Genomic DNA, 19,161 nt, shown 5'->3' with positions numbered 1-19,161 from the left:
GGGCTCTCCACCGTGGCAGCTGGATCTCCTGGGAAAAAGCTCAAATCTGTCCTCACACAGCTAAACCTACAACTCAGGTGCGACAAGTTTCGTCTCCTAATCTGGACCAGTTTTCTAAAAGATTAAAATCTATGTGTCATACAATCATTTCCCTAGGGATGAGGATAATAATAACACCCATCTCACAGGGCTGCTGTGAGGGGTAAGCCCAGGTACAGTGAAGGGGGCCCGATGTCAGTGCCCAGGAAATGTTGAACATTATTAAGAGCGAGTACTTACTTAGCGCTGATTTGGAGACTGCCCCTGGGCTAGGTGCTTTCCACACATTATTTCAGTAATTCAGGAATAGATAGGGTTTTGAAACCTGGGGGCTAGAGAAAGGTGTGGAGTGCAGGCGGAAGAAGAGCCCCTGACCACTAAAGTTGTTATGGAAGATTGTGTGTCCTTTGTATTTTATAGAGAAACTGTCCATGGCTTTCAATCAGCTCAAAGAATTGAGAACTTCTGGTTTAGTTGATAGTTGGACATTCAATTATAATTATTTCAGCTCTGTTTTCGCTAAAAAGAGGATGGGTCCACCCAGCTAAATAATCCTATCACAGAGAGACCTTGGTGTTTGTAATCAAATACTTCTGGACTTCGGATAAAGCCTTCCTCTGTACCTCTTGTCATGAACTTTGAGAAATGTCCCTGAAATCATTTCCAGTGTCTCGGAGGAGATGTGAAGAACTACCATAACTACCGGTGGACACTCCCTCGCCCGGCCCGCGCGCTGCGCCTTTAAGGTCTACTGGGGGCGTGATGTCAGCTGCCCGCGGGCACTTGGAGCGCGAGCCCGGCGGCCCGCGCGCTTCGGCGATTCCGAGCCATTCCGAACCCGTTGTGGAGAAGGACCTGCCTGCCGGTAGCTCCGCGTCCCTGACTTCGCCCGTCCGGCGCGCTCGCCCGTGGGCCATGACCAGCAGACCCTGAACAGGCACCGACCCGGCTCCGGGAACGCGAGGCTCCGCGGCCCCGGCCATGGGCAACTTCCAGCTGGAAGACTTTGTGGCGGGCTGGATCGGAGGTGAGCGCATCCCCGGATGGGAGGGACCCCCAGAGGTGAGTGCACTGACGGGACAGCCCGGCCCGAGAGGAAGAGAGCGAGTCAGCCGGGAGTTGCGCAGGCGGACTTTCCACGCCGTGCCGGGTCAGGGAGCTCCGCGCCCGGGCGCTGCCCACACGCGCCCTGGGTGCTCGCTGCCCGCCGCCCAGCTGGTCTTGCCGCTCCTCGCCTGCTGCCGCGACCCCGGGGGAGATTCATCCCGAGCCTGCGATTTGCCTCAAAGTTTGGGTCCGCGGAACTTGATCCTGTAATGATTAAACCAATGGTCAAAGCGGACAGCCAATGGAACGTCCCGGCGCGTACACACCCTTCGGCGCCCTGGTGCGCACCTGAGTCTGGGGACTCTGGGCTCACAGGAACTCGTGTGTGAGGGTGGCGTTTGACCGCCGCCCGCCCCCGCGCGCGGGATGCGGAGCCCGGCCTGGCGGTCAGGCCGGCCCTTGTGGCGTCCGGCTGCGGGGAGCGGAGCGCAGAGCTGGGAGCCCAGCACCGGCTGCAGGTGTCCGCTGCCAGATAGGAGGAACCCTTCACGTTTTCAGCCACAGCCAACTGTCATGCCTCTCCTCGGGCACTGCTGGGCCCGCCGGTCCCTTCCTACCACTCCTGGAGACGCTCTCTGCTGAGCCTGGGGTGTGTTTGCTTGGGCAATAGTCGCATCCATTGCCTTGCTTCTCCATTATTCTCTTTCCAGTAGGTCTATCCCTCCTCTTTGCTCAGCTATTGGGGGGGGGGCGGGGGTGAGGGACTTTGCTTATTGTCAGATATAGCCTTTCTTTTGGCTCCGTCTAAGAGGACCATCAGAAAAGAGCTGTTGGCGAATGCAGTCCCTCCCCAATGGAAAAAAGGAAAAACAAAAAAAGCTACTAACCAGCTAGGATCCCGGGTGGTTCCCCTTCTGGTGGCACCCTCCCACCTCCTAGCAGGAGTCCATGTCTGTCCCCCACAGGTGACAGGTGGCTGCAGGGCCCCTGCTTCTCACCCTCCCAAGCAAAGGTGATTCCTCTCCCTGGGGGCAGTTCCGTTGCACAGGCTCCCTTGGGTAGGGCTGCCAGGGGCTTGGTTTGAGAAATGTCCTGGAGGGTAAGACTGTCAGAGCAGCTCAAAATCTCTGATGGCACAGAGACCCTCCCCAACTCACACAGCAAGTAGTGGGTTGTCCTTTATCCTGAGATTGCCTTTACTTTGTTGATGTCAACATGGTTTTGTTTGTTTTTGTTTTCGCTTCCATGAAATGAACACGAATGTAGTAGCAGTGAATGCTTCATAAGTGTCAGGTGCTGTTTAAATGCTACATGGATCCTTTAAAGCAACTTTATTGAGGTTATTTTACATATCATAAAATCCACTCATTTCAAGTGTAGCAACCATTACCATAAACTAGTTTTAAAACATTTCATCCCCCAATAAGATCCCTCATGCCCATTTACAATTAAACCCCATCCCCTCCCTCTCTCTCTGGGCAACCACTTTCAGGCTCTATAAATTAGTGTTTTCTGGACACTTTATATAAACAGAATCATACAATATGTGGTCTCATGTCTACATATATTTCTTTATAGCTCTAATGAGGTAGCTACTATCATTACGTCCCCATTTGACAGATGAGGAAATGGATACTCAGAGAAATTCAATGACTTTCCCCAAACCATACATCTAGGATGAACATGAGGATTCCAACCCAGACAGTCTGGTACCAGGGCCATTTTAAGCCCTGTACTCATCTATAGCTGTTTTCTCTCTCAGTGACCTGTCATGATAAACTTTCACCATTACATCCTTCACATCTTGCTTGAAATTTTACTGGTCTGTAATATCCCAAGGTCTGGAAACCACTGACCTGATAATTCTGTTTCTTATCTTGTATCCCTGCTTTCAGATGGGTGGACTAATGAGTGTGCAGGGAGATAATGGCCCAAGGCTGGGTCTGGGGCTGCTGCCCTGGGCTGAGGGATACAGCCAGAGCCTGAGGACCAGAGCTCCTTCCTTCCCCTGAAGGGAGGGGTTCCTGTAGAGTTAATGGCCCGGCTTTCCGCTGCCCACCATCTTTCTGCCTCTGCCCCGTTCTGCGGGAGGGAGGGGTTGAGAGGGGCCTGGAGGTTCTAGACCAAGGGAACATTTGTTCTGGAATAGCTGGTTTCTCTGCCCTGTAGATATCTAATGTTCCAGGACCCCTGGTCTGCCCTACCTGGTGCAGTCACTCCTGCCAGCAGAGACACTGCTTCCTCATCAGCACGATGGGGAATGGGTCTCAGAAGGATGGCTCCTGCTTCAATCTCACAATCATTGCCTTCTGCGGTACGGCCTCAGGGCGGTCTTGCTTGCCTCCAAAATCGTCTGGCCTTGTGAAGGTGTGTGTGGATGGGCATTTTTCATTGAAAAGATCCAGAGATCCATCACCTTTTCAAAGAGGCCTTCTTAAAAAAAAAAATCGATAGGGATGGCAGCCCCTTTGAGCATCCCGTAAGTGCCAAGCTCTGCTGGCCCTTTACATTTTCTACTTCAGTTCATTCTTAAAATGGAACCGTGAGGTAGGTGCTAATGTTATTCCCACTACACATGCTACAAGGGAGGCGTAGAAAAGCTAAATAACCTGCAGGTACCTGAAAAGTTTCTGGGTTTTCTCTTCATACCCTCCCTCTTTTTTTTGAGGTGAGATTCACATAACAAAATGAATCATTTGAAAGTATACAATTCAGTGACATTTAGTACATTCACGGTGTTGTGCAACCATCTATCTAGTTCCAAAACATTTTTCTCACGCCCAAAGAAGTTTCTGGACCCATTAAGCAGGTGCCCCCATTTCCCCTCCTCCAAACCCTGGCGATCACTAACCTGCTCTCTGTCTCTATGGATTTACCTATCCTGGATAATTCCTATAAATGGAATCATACAGGATGTGACCTTTTGTGTCTGGCCTGTTTCACTTTGCGTAATGTTTTCCACGTTCATCCACACTGCAGCACGTATCAGTACTTCATTCCTACTTACGTCTAGGAATAGTCCATCGTATGGATACACCACATTTTATTTAGCCATTCATCCAGCAGTGGACATTGGGCTGTTCTTACCTTTTGGCTTTTTTGCATAGTGCTGCTATAAACATGTGTGAACATGTACTTGTTTGAGTGCCTGTTTTCAGTTCTTTTAGGTATATTTCTAACAGTGGAATCCCTGGGTTATAGGGTAATCCTATGTTTAACTTTGTAATAAGCCAAACTGTTTTCTACGGCAGCTGCACCATTTTACATTTCCACCAGCAATATATACAAGTTCCAATTTCTCTATATCATCACGAATACTTGTTATTTTCCTTTCCTTTTCTTTCTTTTTTAATTATAGCCATCCTAGTGGGTGTGAAGCAGAATCTCACAGTGCTTTTGACTTGCACTTCCCTAATGACCGATAATGTTGAGCATCTTTTCATGTACTTGGCCGTTTGTATATCTTCTTTGGAAAAATGTCTATTCAAGTCCTTTGCCCTTAAAAAGGTTTTTTTTTTCTTTTTAGTTGTTAGAGTTCTTTACATATTCTGGATATTTGACCCTTATCAAATGTTCGATTTGCAAATATTCCCCCCACCTCTGTAGGTTTCTTTACCTTCCTGAGAGTGTTCTTTTATGCACAAACGTTTTTAATTTTTATGACATCCAATTTATCCAATTTTTCTTATGTTGCTTGTACTTTTGTTGTCATATGTAAGAATCTGTTGCAAATCTCCATTCGTGGAGATTTCCCCTTATATTTTAGCGTATGATTTCTGTAGTTGCAGTGCTTCCATTCAGGTCTTTGGTTTCTTTTAACTTTTGTATATAGTATGAGGTAGAGGTCTATTTATTCTTTTGCATGTGGGTACCCAGTTATCCCAGCACCTTTACCTCCCTTTTTTTAGGGTACTTGTTTCTTGAGGCAGGGTCCAGGTTTTACTCCATTTTCTTGCCTTCCTCCATGCGTGAGCCTGTGCCTAACACACTGGGTGGGGGTTGTCCCCTCTGGTGACTGGGCATTGACTGAATAAGTGAATGTAAGTGTCTGAGTCCTCTGTTCTGTCCTAAGAACCAGCCAGTACAAGCGAGGAGTCCAGGGACTGAGTAACCAGGCCGTCCTCTTTGATCCACAGGTGCAGCAAGCGTCATCGTCGGCCACCCTCTGGACACAGTCAAGGTACGATAGCCATGTTGCCATTACCTTTTGGAAAGGGGCCTGGAGTGAGTCTGACTCCGGGAATGTGCCTGCTGTTTCTGACCCCCAGAAAGCCACCAGCGCAGGGCAGGCTCTCTGTGCCAGTCCACGGGGGCGGAGCACTAGGAGGCCCAGTTGGAATGCTCCCCCGTCCTTGCTGGGCAGTGATTTTGTTTTTGTGAAGCTCCATTTCTGCCTCCAGGCTCTCATGAGCTGCAGGGGAGGGATGGGGCACTGTGAGTGCTCTCCTGCAAGCCTCTATGGAGTGAAGGAACCAGAATCTGGGCCCATAATCTAAGGTTGGGCCATTGGAAAAGATACTCCAGGCACAGAGAATGGCACGGGCAAAGACAGTGAGGTGGGGACACCACCGGGGGGGCCATGCTTTGGAAGGGCCAACACGGCCACTTCTGCTGATGCATCAGGTTTCTGAAAGCAGCTACGGATCAGAATCCAGGACGGGTAGGTTGGCATTCAATCCTTGGAGGCCTTGACCTTCAGGTTAGGACTCTAGACTTAGGCTGGGAATGGGAAGCCGTTATAACTTGACGGAGCCAGCAAAGCCACCTGGCATTGGGGTCATCCACGCTTCTTGTTCTACACGTGTGGAAACTGGCCCAGAAAGGGGAAGGGTGTCACCTCAGGTCATACAACAAATCGAAGCATTGAGGAGTGAGATGTTACAAAGGGACATTCTTTGGGTCCACCCCTACCCCTGCCACCTGTCCCCATGGTGGACCAGCACTCACAGCTGTACCCTGAGAACGTGGCTGCAAATGGCGCCTCCTCACCCTGACTTCCACATTTGTATCTAACGCTGTGCCAGGATCGTGCACAAAGAGGACCTGCCAGGCCCTTCTCCAGTGGTCACTGTGGTCCCCTTTCTCCCCATCTTCTTCCCTGCGTGGCCGTGGGCCCCTCCTCAGTCAGAGCCCAGGCCTGCTCTCTTCTTGATGGCGAGGTCAGCCTATGTGTCTAAATAGTTAAAGGTACTTCCTGGCCCCTCACACAGGCCCAGCCTTCTGCTCATACCTCAGATGCATCTTGGATGCTTTCTCTGTGCAGGCACTGTGGGGCTGGCAGGGCAGCAGCGGTGGACAAAGCAAGTCCAGTCCTTGCCCCGGCAGGCCTAACAGCCACATTTCTGACCCAGGCAACCAGTGTCTCTCCCTGGTAGAGCATCCTTCCCTCACCTGCAGCTTGGTTAGGGGAGGATAGAGCTTGTTGGAACCCCCATCCTCACCCCCTGCCCCTGGCACAGGCAAGCCTGGCCACTATTTGCCTGGCCACATGTCATCTGTAAAGACCAGGACTCTCCTTCTTTTCTCCACTCTGCCCCCTGAGCCTCTGCAGGGAACCTTTCCTGATATATAAAATCTTGTCTCTGTTCAGCCTGAGAACCTCTCTGCTGAGGGTCCCAGCCTAAAGATGCTGGCTTACATGGCTGGCCTCTGGGTCCAGCCCGGGGCTGTGGCCTGGGGCCCTTGTTTCTCTCCAGAACATCCTCCTTCATTCTGGCTGGCGTTTTCTCTAGAGTTCCTGTTCACTGAGAAAGGTCTGGGCAAGAGCCTCAGAGTCAGAATAACCTGGAGTACAGCTCCAGCCTCCCACATACTCTCCTGTGCCTAGGGCACAGCACTTAACCTCCCCAAGCCTCGGTTTCCTCGTCTGTAAAATGGGCAAAGAGCACCTCCCTGGTGGGGCTGTCATGAGGATTGTCAAGTGGCAGTGAGGATGGAGCAGTGAGCGATCCCCTCCTGTCCTGAAGAATACACACATTAGAGTGTGGGAAGGCAGATGAGTGACTTGTTCCTGGTTCCCAGGCTTGCCCCTGGGAGAGCCAATCTAGAAGGATCTGGGCTGCTGACCTGGGTCAAAGACTCATTCCCTGCCTGCAGCTGCCTCACCACAGGTGGGAGAGCCAGCACTGGCTACTTGGTGGCAGTAGAGCTGGGGTCACGATGCACTGCTGGCTCCAGGCACAGCTGGTGCATTTAAAGTTTATGTTTGATGCAATGTGACCAGGGTTTTCTACTCAGGGCTCAGCTCTCTATGGCCCAGCTAGAGCACGATAAGAGAATAAAGTTGCATTGTTTTAAGCCACTGAATTTATCATAATTTGTTACAGCAGCAATCGGAAACATGTACAGGGAATCAGCTTTCTTCATCTGTGAAGTGGGGATAGTATCCATGCCTCAGAGCATTTGTGGGATTCTGTGAGAAAAGTTCCATAAGATTTCCAGTGTTTTCCCAAGTATGCAGTTGGTGCATACTAAATGCTAGCTCCTGTTGCAATTGGAGTCCTTAGAGGCTTGAGCTGTGCTGCTGGCCTCGGTGGCAGCTTCCTCAAGAGCTGACAGACTTTTGCTCTGGTCTAGACCCAGAGTGAGGTGTGCCCTGGGCTCTTCTGTGGCTTTTCTCAGACCCTCTGCCTGTCTACGGATGCCCCCAGTCACCAGAGCCAGCCTCCATTAGAGGATGCCACAGTTTCACCTTCCGGCCCCTCGGTTAGCCAGTGCAAAGGGCCGAGTGCCACAGCCACGCTCGGCTCCGGGGGCGAGAGGGAAATACAAGACGGCCCTGCCCCGGAGGGGGAGCCCAAATAAACCCTAAGTAAACAGACAAACAGATCACATCATTGCAGCATGTAAGCTCAGACCCAAGAGATGAGCAGAAGCTGGAGAAAGAGCCTTCCAGGGAGGAAAGCAGGTGGAACGTTCTGGAAGTGAGAAGCAACGGATGCTCCAGGGTCCAGGAACGTGCCGCGTGGCAGGCCCAACGGGTGCGGAGGAAATGACATGCAGGTGGTGAAGGTCACGCTTCTGGGTGCTGGTTAAGGGTGGAATTTATTCTGAGTTTGGTGGGAGGCCACTGGAGAGCTTGAAACAGCAGTGACAAACATTCATCGTTGTTTGGAAAAGATTAGTCTGACTGTTGTGTAGACACAGGCAGAGGAGTTGGGGTGGGGGAAGCAGGAGGCCAGCGAGGGGCCCAGCCCATCATCAGGGTGAGAGATGCAGGGGTTCTGGAGATGAGAAGAGCAGGTTGCTCCTGGGAGTATTTAGGAGGGCAGACTGACGGACAGCAGGTGGGCCAGAGCCACGGGTTAGCTCTTTGTACTCAAGGTGCAGCAGCATCATGTGTTCCCACACAAGCGTTGTTTTTGCACACCAAACTGGCCTTTGTTCTTCTCTCAGACCGAGGGGACTCCTGCTGCATTCAGCAAGGTGAGAACGGGACTTGGTGCAGGGAGAGGATGCAAGGCCAGCCAGGCCGGGACTGAAGTCCAGGCCTCCTTCCTGACGGGGTCACTGGGGCAGGGCCTTCCCTTCTCTGGGCTTCAGTGCTGGGAGCCCAGCGCCGTGAGGGAGGTGGGGATGTAACCTGTCTCCGGCTGGCCCTCACGCCCTTGCCTTTCTCCGCAGGCTCGCCTGCAGGCCGGCACTGGCTACGGGAGCACCCTTAGCTGCATCCGCACTGTGTACAGGAGGGAGAGTGTAAGTGCTCCCGGGGTGGGGTCTCCTCCTGGGGACCGAGGTCACAGCCCCTCACACCAGCACGCCCAGCAGGAGGCCTGTTTATTCCGCTCATCACCTTCGGCTCAATTTTCTCTCTTCGTCTCACACCATCCTCAAATATTATGTGTTACCTAAACTTAACCCTGCCCCCAAGTGGGATGTTATTGAGGAAAAAAACTGGTTTGGCGTCACCTCTCTGGAGAAATTCGGAGGCATTTAGAACCACAATGTGGAAAATTCCTACAAAAACAGGAGGACCTGCCAGGTTTTCAAAACCTAATGTGTGGCGGTAAACCATGTGTTCACAGGCTCCCTTTATCCCAGCATGGGGCGGCGGGTGCGGGGAGCAGGCTCTTCTGATCCCAGACACCCCGAACGGGCTTGCACCCCAGGTCGCTCCAGACCATGGACCCAGGGGTTTTCTCTGCGAAGGGGAAATTCTGAATAGCATTTTGTAGAAGAAGCATCAGGTGACCTTCTTGAGAATGAGTATGTGCTTTTGGAAGACTCCAAGGCTCCTCCTTGGGGAATTTAAAATAAATTTTAAAATTTAGAATGAAATGACCTGTTGGTTTAAAGAAATAGTCGGGTGTAAGCCCTGTGGCAGCCCTGGGCTTCTCCTTGAGTCACTGGAAATGTGGCCCCGTTATTGACTGCTGTCCCCGCCCAGGCTCCATCCTAGGAAGTGCCCTGGAGCTCGGGAGCCTCCTGCCTGCACCTGGAGGTTCTTCTCTTCAGTCAGAATATGTCTTGTGTCCTGGTGTTGTTCTGACTCTCTTGATCGTCTGCTTTAAAATCAGGGGGAGCGCTGTAAACCCAGCACTCGTTGCTCCGGGGTAATGTCCGATTCCTGTGTCCCCTGAACGGCAGCTGTTGAGCCTCCTTTTTGGCACATGTTCTCCGCAGTGTCTGCCAGCCTGCATCTCCGCTCTGGGGTTTCTGTGGGGACTGTGGGTGTTCCTCTGACACACAGCAGCTCAGAGCTAAGTGATGTCTCAAGTTATCTGAGGGACCTTGTTGTAGAGGAAGAGGCTGAAGCATGGTGCGTGCGTGCATATGTGTTTGCGTGCACATGCGTGTGTGGACGCCTGTGTGAGGAGGTGTCCTGCCCCTTGCAAACAGGGGGCATGCGTTCAGGTCGGGATTAGTGGGTTTGAGCACAGCCTGGAGTTTTTACAATGGCTTCCTGGTGCTTCTTCATCTTTGGTGCCATGTGTGCTGCACTGACTCCTCGAAGAGCCTGTGGAATTTTCCAGGTTCAGTGGAGCATCTGTGGTGTTTGCTGAGAACGCAGTGTGTATGGACAGAAGCCACATCGTGCTGTTCATCCGGGGACTCCCCCTCTGGCTTTTTTCCAATAGACTCCCATGCTCGGGGCACCCAGCTACATGCTGGCCCAGGTGCCCCTGGGATGCTGGGGGACCCTTCTTACCCCATCACTACAGGCTTAGCACATTATATTTTAATTGCCTGTCAGTTTGTCTGGGTCCCCCCTCCCCTGCCCCCAGACTGTGAGCTCAGTGAGAGCGGAGAGTGTGTCTTTCTTGTTGTCCTCCAGGGCCTGGCACGTGCCCAGAGAATGCTTTTGTTGGAGTGACACATGAGGAAAGAGTGTGTGGTGCTTGGTAAGCCCACTACCCACTGGGGCTCCATGGGCTGCCCTCAGCCACAGCCCAAGAACACTGCCACTCCAGTGACAAATGCAGGTTCCAGGCCCAGCACATCACGGCTCAGGAACCAAAGCTTCATGCAGAAGCCGGTTCCTCCTCGGGTTAAGGATGCTCTCGCCCTCCCCTGTCTCTCCCCTCACATCAGCATCCTCTTTTATTCTTTCCACCAACGTACTGGTTTGCTTCTCCTATGGTGTCTCCCCTGCCAGCCCGCAGGCTCCAGGAGGGCAAGGTCTCTGCCAAGGGCAGCATAGGCCCTCATGCTTCCTCCCCCTGGGTCTCCCCACAGATGTTTGGCTTCTTCAAGGGCATGGCCTTCCCCCTCACCAGCATCGCTGTCTACAACTCAGTGGTGTTTGGGGTCTTCAGCAACACACAGAGGTTCCTCAGCCACCACCGGTGCCAGGAGCCCGAGGCCGGCTCACCCCGCGTGCTGTCTGACCTGCTCCTGGCCAGCATGGTGGCTGGCGTGGTCTCTGTGGGGCTGGGTGCGCCCGTGGACCTCATCAAGATCCGGCTGCAGATGCAAACACAGCCATTTCGGGAAGGTAAGCGGCCAGGGGAAGTGGGCTGGTGTCTGGGGACCTGTGACCCTTTCCTGGTTTCCCAGGTCTGGGATTTGATTAATAATCTTTTTATGGAGCAGGGCATCTATGTTGAATCATTTTATCTGTAGTGGTAACTCTCACTGGTTAAGGATTTTCTACGCGCCCGGTGCCTGCAAAGAGCCCCGCATGGGTTCTCTTAATTCGTCTTCAGCACAATTCTCTGAGGCAGGTGCTGTGATTTTTTCCATTTTACAGATGAGAAAACTGAAGTTCCCAGAGGTTAAGATGCTTATTCAAGGACACACAGTTAATGACTGGGCAGTCAGGACCAGCTACATAACTTGCAGCCCCCCAGGGTGAAATGAAAATGCGATCTTTTGATCACAAATTAGTAAGAACTTTAAAAGGGCGACAGCAGAGCATTGAGGGGCCCTGTGTGACTGCCCAGGTCTCAGACCCACACCTGCCCCCCCCACACCAGGGAGTGCAGCCAGGGAGGCCTCAAGCTGAACTGGCTGCAGGGCCATGAAGCGGGCCGCCCCTCCCTCACCCTTGGTGTTCCATTAGAGCTTCATTTCTTTTTTTCTTTTTTTTTTTTTTTGCGGTACGCGGGGCTCTCACTGTTGTGGCCTCTCCCGCTGCGGAGCACAGGCTCCGGACGCGCAGGCTCAGCAGCCATGGCTCACGGGCCCAGCCGCTCCGCGGCATGTGGGATCTTCCCGGACCGGGACATGAACCCGTGTCCCCTGCATCGGCAGGCGGACTCTCAACCACTGCGCCACCAGGGAAGCCCAGAGCTTCATTTCTTATGTGCTGCGTAGCTACTCCTGCGCCGCGAGCTGGAGCTCTCATCTCCTCCCTGCTGGCAAAGAGGTTTCTGACTCCTCCTGGAGCAGTTTTGATAAAGGAGGATGGAAAGAGTGGGAAGGTACTTGCTGTGCAGAGTAGATAGCGCCAGCTCCAGAGGAGGGATGAGCTGGGGGTCTTGGACAAATTTCAGTACCTTGGGGTTTGGTCCTTGGCTCTCATTTTACTCTGTCTCCTCAGGGAAGATATTATCCCTTCCTGGGCCTCAGTCTCTTTTCTGTATAATGGAAGGATTGCATCCCAGGTCCCTCCTTCACCTCAGATATATACCTGACAGATCTCATGGGTAAGACCCCTCTCCCCGGCAGCCTCCTGAACGGCCTCCGTGGGAACCCTCTGCCCACAGAGGCGGGGGGGTCGGCTCTGCCCCATGGCTGAAGCCCCAAAAGCTCGCTCAGGAGCATCCCAGGCCAGTGCCTCTCCTGCCCCCAACCCAGGTTCCTCAATTCAGCCTGCACTCCCTGCTCCGCCGGGGAGGGGTCTAGGGCGGGTCTGCACACACTCCGAGCACAATGCTAATACGCCTCACAGGGGTCCCTGCTACCCCAAGAACATGAGCCACACCTGCTGGGTGCTCAGGGCCCCTGTCAGCATGAGGGGAGATGCAGGGCGACAAGCGGGTTGGCTCACCCAGAGGGTCACGGAGCATACTCCCATGGGGGCCGCCCAGGGAGACACGGGGCAGGCAGGTCCTTACCTCCATCCATCTGACATACTGAATCGTGTCTTGGTACAGCTCAGTTTGACCAAAGAGGTCACACCTCTGAGAAGAGTCTGGAGCTCGCTGATCTGGTCCTATCCCAGAGGCAAAAACAAAGATGTAGAGAAATGAAGGGCGTCGTGGACAGGCCTAGAACCCAGGAGTCCTGGCCCCCAGGCTGGTTTTTTGCGCTATCCTGTCTACTTCCAAAAAGCTGTGTTAGTCTAGGGTGCAGAGGAAATCTCTCCATAAGCCTTAAAGCTCTTTGGGGTCCAGATGTTGCAAGAGTCTCGGTGATGAGGCTCCTGGGGGCAGCCCCACCTCCTTCACAACCAGGGCACCTTGTCCATGGAAGGGGAAGAGAGAGGAGTAGGCATGCTTTGTACGTGTGGGGGGGCCCTCAGCCAGCCTAGACACCAAGGAAGGTGTTTCTCAATAAATGCCGGGACGTTTGGAGGCAAGTTAATGGGTAAACTTTCTTCACCGTGTTTGCTTCCATTCTCTGTTCTGTCCTCACCCACCTACACTTTTCCTGCAGAGGGTTCTAGAATGGTGGCTGACTTGGCAGGCTAAGGCCTGAGCTGCAGGGGTCCTGAGGCCAGGCTAGAAGCCTCCGGAGACTGGAGGAAGGATAGGAGCAGAACAGCCAGGGCAGGAGCCTCACTTTTAGGGAGCTGAGCAGCCTCCATGAGCAGCTGCCTAAGTGTTCATCGTGTCCTGACACTGTGTTAAGCGCTGTGTGTGCATCATCTCATTTAATATCCACCCGACAGTGGGAGGTCAGCATGACTGTTAGCCCTGTTCATCTACCCAACGCACAATAGTTATGTACCTGCTGTGTGCCAGGCTCAGGGCTAGGTGCTGGGGACACAGCGATGAACAGAAGGCTCCGTGCCTCTTGTAGTGCTCTGTCCAGCAGACGGGCAGACAGGAATTGGGCCACTCCAAATAGGGTGGGTGGCAGGGAGTGGGTTGGGCTCTCAGCCAGGCTGGGGGTCAGGAAGGGCTCCGGGGCAGGTGGTGGGAGGGGTGGAAGGAGAGCGTAGAGGTCAGGACGGTACACCTGGTTAGGGCAGCACCGAGGGCCACCCATGCCTGCTCTCCTGGGCCATGGGAGTCTGAGGCACAGCCCACCTGGGCTGGGACTCTCTAGAACTGCCCGTCCAGGAAGTCGGGACACTTCTGGAGCCTTGTTTCCTGGAGAAGCCCGCTGAGCAGGGAGAACATGGGGATGGTGTGCCCCCCCCTCTCCTCCAGCATCTGGGCGGGAGGCGGTTCCGTGACCCTACTCCTGTCCAGACGGGACCATGGCCTCAGGCTGTAAGTTCATCCGCGTGGCGCAAGAAGGAAACCGGTTCTTAAGTAAACCGCTTGAGGCAGCTACAGAAAACGAAAATGTGTTTGTTCTGTCTTCCCCAGTGTGTGCCAGGAAGCTGATCTTTGGGGAGCTCAGGGAAGGCTCTTAATAAGAGACCAAGGGAGGTCCTGCACACAGATTTTTCTCAGCCCTGCAAAGCTCCAAGTCATTAGCGCCTGATCCCAGGGGCTTAGCTGGCAGTGCGGACACAAAACGGTTGACCTGAGTGGGCGGAGGGAAGGTAGAAACCGAGACTGGAGGGTCCGCCTCAGCTGTGCCCCTAGAGCCTCTGATCTGGACTAACCCAGAAGAGTCACAGCCATGGGGGCCGAGCAGCCAGTATTTACTTAGCCCTCACCACGTGCCAGGCACTGTGCGAAGAACTTGGTGTGTGTTTAATCTTCACGACAACCCAATTCCTAGACATTTACAAAGGGGAGACTGAGGCACAGAGAGATTCCATCACCCGCCTGAGGTCACTGCCCTAGTGGAAGGTGGAGCTGGGATACAGACCCAGGCAACTGACTCAGAGCCCACTGATGCTGTTTCTGCTTCTGCCCCAGGGTTCTGTAGAAGCTGAGGCTACAACAACTTTGGTAATATCTGGGCCTTTGCACAAAATCATCATGTACAAAACCAGTTGCAAACTTTGCGGGAGGAAAGGGGACTTGGAGGATGTCTCCAAAATGACAGTGTTCAAGTAGTGGACATAGCTTGTGGGCTTCGAGGGATGGGTCTGAATTCTGTGGCTTTGGGCAGCTCCGCTCTGCGTGGCCCACTCTTCCTTACCTTCCCCTGTCCCCCAGATGCATGGGGAAAGGGCTTTGGCGACTACAGGTGCTGGTCAGGATCAACTATTGGGGATAAAGCATGGGAGGCAGGCAGTGGGTCATCAGGCAGTACTTTCTGCCAGGAATCTCTCCAGAAGATGAGGAAGGGTGTAGTTATCTTTCACTTGTTCCTCGGGAACCCTCTTGGCCAGAGATAGAAAACTCAAAGGCTCGCTGGGACCAGGGAGGTAACATAAGTAAGCACAGGTACCTGGAAAATGTACCCTTTTCCAGTTTTTGGACACCTACAGCCCTCCTAACCTGTGTTTCATTTTTCCTCTTTTTATTGAAACACAGAACATACTTCACTTTCCATATCACTCTGCTGTTAGAAACACAGCAGTTCAAGCACATGTGTCAGCCTTGGTTCTGGGAAGGCAGTCGGGAGTGGTGCGCACAGTTGTAAGCTGCCCAGATCCTGTGGGAGGGGTGGCTGCAACCCGGCTCTGGCTGACTGTTGCCATGTGGCCTGGATCTTCTTTTTAAGAGAAGGCAGAAAGCTAGATTTTCCCAGGGTCTTCCAACTGGAAATTGTCAGATAATTCAAGTAAAAACAAAACCAAACACAAACCAATGTAACACCATGCAGCCGAAAGCATTGTGTGGGCTGGACAGTGTGGGGCTGTGGTTGGCTGCGAGCTTGTGGTCTCTGCTCTGAGTCAGGCCCGCTCTCCCTGATAACTGGGCTGAGATGGGTAATTGCAGGCTACCCTGTGCAGGGCTTGTGGGATTGCTCGTGGCTTGTGGCTTTACCCGAGAATTGCCAGTCCACTTCCCCGGGTGGTGACAACGGGCTATGAGAGACTACGCCACGTTGGAGACGTGCAAATATAAAGCCATTGAGTTCATCCTCACTGTCTGAATGTGGAGGGAGAAAGCGCCCACCCACCCAAATACAGTCACCGTTAACACATTAATATGTTTCCTTTTTCTGTTCTATATGCATGGATTAAATGTTTTAAGAGGTTGTACTAATGTTATATAGACAGTTTCACATCCTGTTCTTAATTCAACGTAAAACAGAGGCATCTTCCATGTTACTAAAATAGAATTATAAAATTTAAATAGATGGATAATATTTAAAATAGATGTACAATATTCCATCAAATAAACACACGCACACACGCACACACGCACACACACACTTTGAGAGGGATGATACAGTGTAGTGAGAATTCAGTTTCTGGAGTTAGGCCACCTGTTTCTAATCTTACCCCCACCTGTTGTCGCCAAGCCTCAGTTTACTCATATGCATAAAAGGCGTAACAGGAGTAGCTCCTTCATAACTGGGATGGGATGGGATAACATGTAACACAGGAAGATCTTAGCACAGTGTCTGGTACGTTGAAAACACGAAATAAATGTTAGCTATGCAACTAAACTTATTAGTTAGAAGTCTTCCTACTAGTGAACATTTAGGTTGTTTACAGATTTTCCTCTTCTAACAATAGTGATGCGATCAGCAAATTTGTCCATAAAGAGTTGCCTTCATTTACAGTCATTTCCCCAAATGTGTGGGCTCTTTGATTCGTGACTGGGCCAAAGAGTACAGTCATTTTTAAGATTCTTGGTACATATTGTGAAATTTGTTATACAGAGGGGTTTTACCAAATTACATAGGCAGTTGCTAAAGTTTAAAGGGAGTGTCCGTTGGGCGCTGCCTACCAGTACATGCTAGACGGCAGTTATCCTCGTGAAAACTCTTCCAACTTCACGGAGGTTTTCTCCTGGGGCCTCTGTCATTTGGCCTGAACTAATTCAGGTCTGGCCTTGACAGTAAGGTGCCTGTAAAGGTGCCGTTTTCAAGTTATCATTACCCTTCGCCCAGGCATGAGCCTCACTAGGCACCCTGCTGGGCCCGAGCTGGAATTCAGGGGTGAGGGCCCTCTGCTGCCTGGGCCAAGTCACATCCTGGAGCCCGGTGGCCAATGACATTCACTCCTCCCCCATCTGGGAGCTTTCAGGTCTGTGTTTTCATTAAGAGCCTAATTAATGTGCAGATCACAAAGCCCTCAACACCACAGGAGGCCAGAGTTTGCGGAATCAGAGGAGGACTCAGCATTAACTCTGTGCTGACCATCAGAGTAATTTCACCAGGCCCAGCTGGAGGCAAAGGGCTGAGGGTTACACTTGATTGAATTCACTCTTTGATTCATTCATTCACTAGCGTTTCCCGAGGCCCTGCTCTGAGCCAAGCAGAGTAGGTAAACCAGGTATCAGACACGCACAGCCCCTGCCTTCATAGAGCACTCAGTCTGGTGGGGAATCAGCTGTGCACCAGAATGAGAAGGGCCCCAGGAAGGCTCTGGAACCTCAGAATCTGGCTCTGCAGACCGGGAAGGCTCCAGAGAGGAAGTGGCTATTCATTGGGTGTTTGAATACTGGCTAGGATTTGGAGGTGGGGATGTAGGGAGGGAGAGCTGTTTCAGACTGAGAAACGATGTAAGGAAAGAGTCAGTGGCAAGGGACTTCCCTGGTGGTCCAGTGGTTAAGACTTCACCTTCCAGTGCAGGGGGTGCGGGTTCGATCCCTGGTCGGGGAGCTAAGATCCCACATGTCTTGCAACCAAAAAGCCAAAACATAAAACAGAAGCAATATTGTAACAAATTCAATAAAGGCTTTAAAACTGGTCCACATTTGAAGTGAGAGAGTGGCATGGACTTATATATACTACTAAATGTAAAATAGACAGCTAGTGGGAAGCAGCCATATAGCACAGGGAGATCAGCTCAGTGCTTTGCGACCACCTAGAGGGGCAGGATAGGGAGGGTGGGAGGGAGATGCAAGAGGGAGGAGAGATGGGGATATATGTGTATGTATGGCTGATTCACTTTGTTATAAAGCAGAAACTAACACACCATTGTAAAGCAATTATACTGCAATAAAGATGCTAAAAAAAATGGTCCACATTAAAAATAAAATCTTAAAAAAAAAAGAGTCAGTGGCAGGAAAGGCAAGCATGTGGCAGGATGAGGGGGGAGGGGTGGAAGATGCAGGGTCAGTTGTGAAGAGCTTGGATTTTTAGCCGAGTATGGGTTTCCTTTCTGTTCTGCAGGCAGTGAAGCGTCTTGGACAGCAGCATGACCTGAGCACAGCTGTGTGGTAGGAAGTGAACCTGGCCTTCAGAAGGGATGGGAGGGGGTGGGAATAGTAGAGGTGAGGAGTCTGATTTGGAGGCTGCTCCACAGACCAGGCGAGAGGCTGGGAACGCCAGACCCGGGGCCGTGGGCTTTGGGAGCAGAGGGGAGCGGCAGATGGAAAAGGCATTGATGACGTAGAACCAACAGGCCCAGCAGGAGAGAGGAAAGTGTCGAAAATGACCCAGGATTTCAAAGTTGGGTGGCGATGAGGGAGGTGGTACCTCCCACGCAGGGAATTCACCAGCAGATGAAGCATGCAAGACAGAGCTTGGCGTGGAGTGGAGCACACATATTCATCGTTGCTGCTGCTGGTTTGGACCCTGGCTGGAGGGGTAGGCTCGAGTGAGAACTGTGGGGACTTGACCTTGGTTCCTGTCGAGGGAGGGACTGCAAATGGAATGTCAGGGCTGGAGGTCTAGACAGGGGTGCGACAGACATAGAAGTGACAGCTGAAGTCATGGCGTTAGATGCAAATGCCAAGGTGAGCTGCAATAAGACCTGGGTAGACGTCAGTGAGAAAACGCTGTAAAGGAGTTCGGGAGGGAACTATACTGATGCTAATAGCTGTAGTTAACAAGTATTGCGCCCCAGCCATGTGCTCTGTGCTAACACAAATCCCGTGATTCAGTCACCACAGCAACTCTATGAAATCCGCACATTCTCCATTTGACAGGTGGGGAAACTGAAGCTGGGCTTAAGTGACTTGTCCATGCTCCCTGGGCTCTTCCGCCCCGGGCCATGCAGCTCCACACCCTGGGAACACAGTCCTGAGAGACTCATGTCACCAACGTGGGGAAGGAGAGGGTAGAAGGGAGAGTTGCTGAAGTCAGGGTGACAGTGGGGACGGAGACCAATGGGCAAAGAAGGAAAAAGACTTTCTTTTCCAAGTTGGGAGGGGAGAAGGCAAGAGACGATTGCGAGAGAATTTTGAGGCAAGAGGAAGGAAGTTGAGGAAGCCTGACTCTACCATACTTAAGATAATCTGATGGAATGAAAGGGACAGAGTGTGGCCAGGATTCGAGGAGGAGAAGGTCCTAATATCTGGACATGCCGAGAGGAGACAAGCTGGACTGGATGGTCACAGTGGGAGTGCCAGCTGAGGGGTGATCTGGGCAAGTAAGATCGTCAGCCACACACCTGAACACAAAGCCCGTTTGAGCTCAAGAATCTGCATGATGACAGAATGGGGCAAAACCATTTCTCCCTGCATCTTCTGAAATGTCTGGCTGAGAAGGTCAACAGCTGTG

At 52.2% G+C, this 19,161-nt stretch overlaps 1 protein-coding gene across 6 annotated transcripts in view; it reads left to right on the top strand.

The window, feature by feature from the left end:
- Positions 1 to 885: 885 nt before the first annotated feature.
- SLC25A48 (solute carrier family 25 member 48) overlaps positions 886 to 19,161 on the top strand; it is a 50,722-nt gene continuing 32,446 nt past the window's right edge. For 5 of the 6 annotated variants that reach the window (XM_082836992.1, XM_082836994.1, XM_082836995.1 and 2 more), the window contains exons 1-4: positions 886 to 1,066; positions 5,223 to 5,266; positions 8,710 to 8,781; positions 10,762 to 11,020. In XM_082836992.1, coding sequence (XP_082693118.1) covers positions 1,021 to 1,066; positions 5,223 to 5,266; positions 8,710 to 8,781; positions 10,762 to 11,020 — 421 coding nt within the window. In that variant the 5' untranslated portion in view covers positions 886 to 1,020. The remainder of the gene's footprint in view (positions 1,067 to 5,222; positions 5,267 to 8,709; positions 8,782 to 10,761; positions 11,021 to 19,161) is intronic. The other variant, XM_082836993.1, reaches the window with a different exon arrangement.

Source organism: Leucopleurus acutus (assembly GCF_964270905.1).
Source record: "Leucopleurus acutus genome assembly, chromosome: 3".
Lineage (NCBI taxonomy): Eukaryota > Metazoa > Chordata > Mammalia > Artiodactyla > Delphinidae > Leucopleurus > Leucopleurus acutus.
Note: the sequence above shows the minus strand (reverse complement) of the source record. Positions and strands in the feature narration are given on the sequence as shown.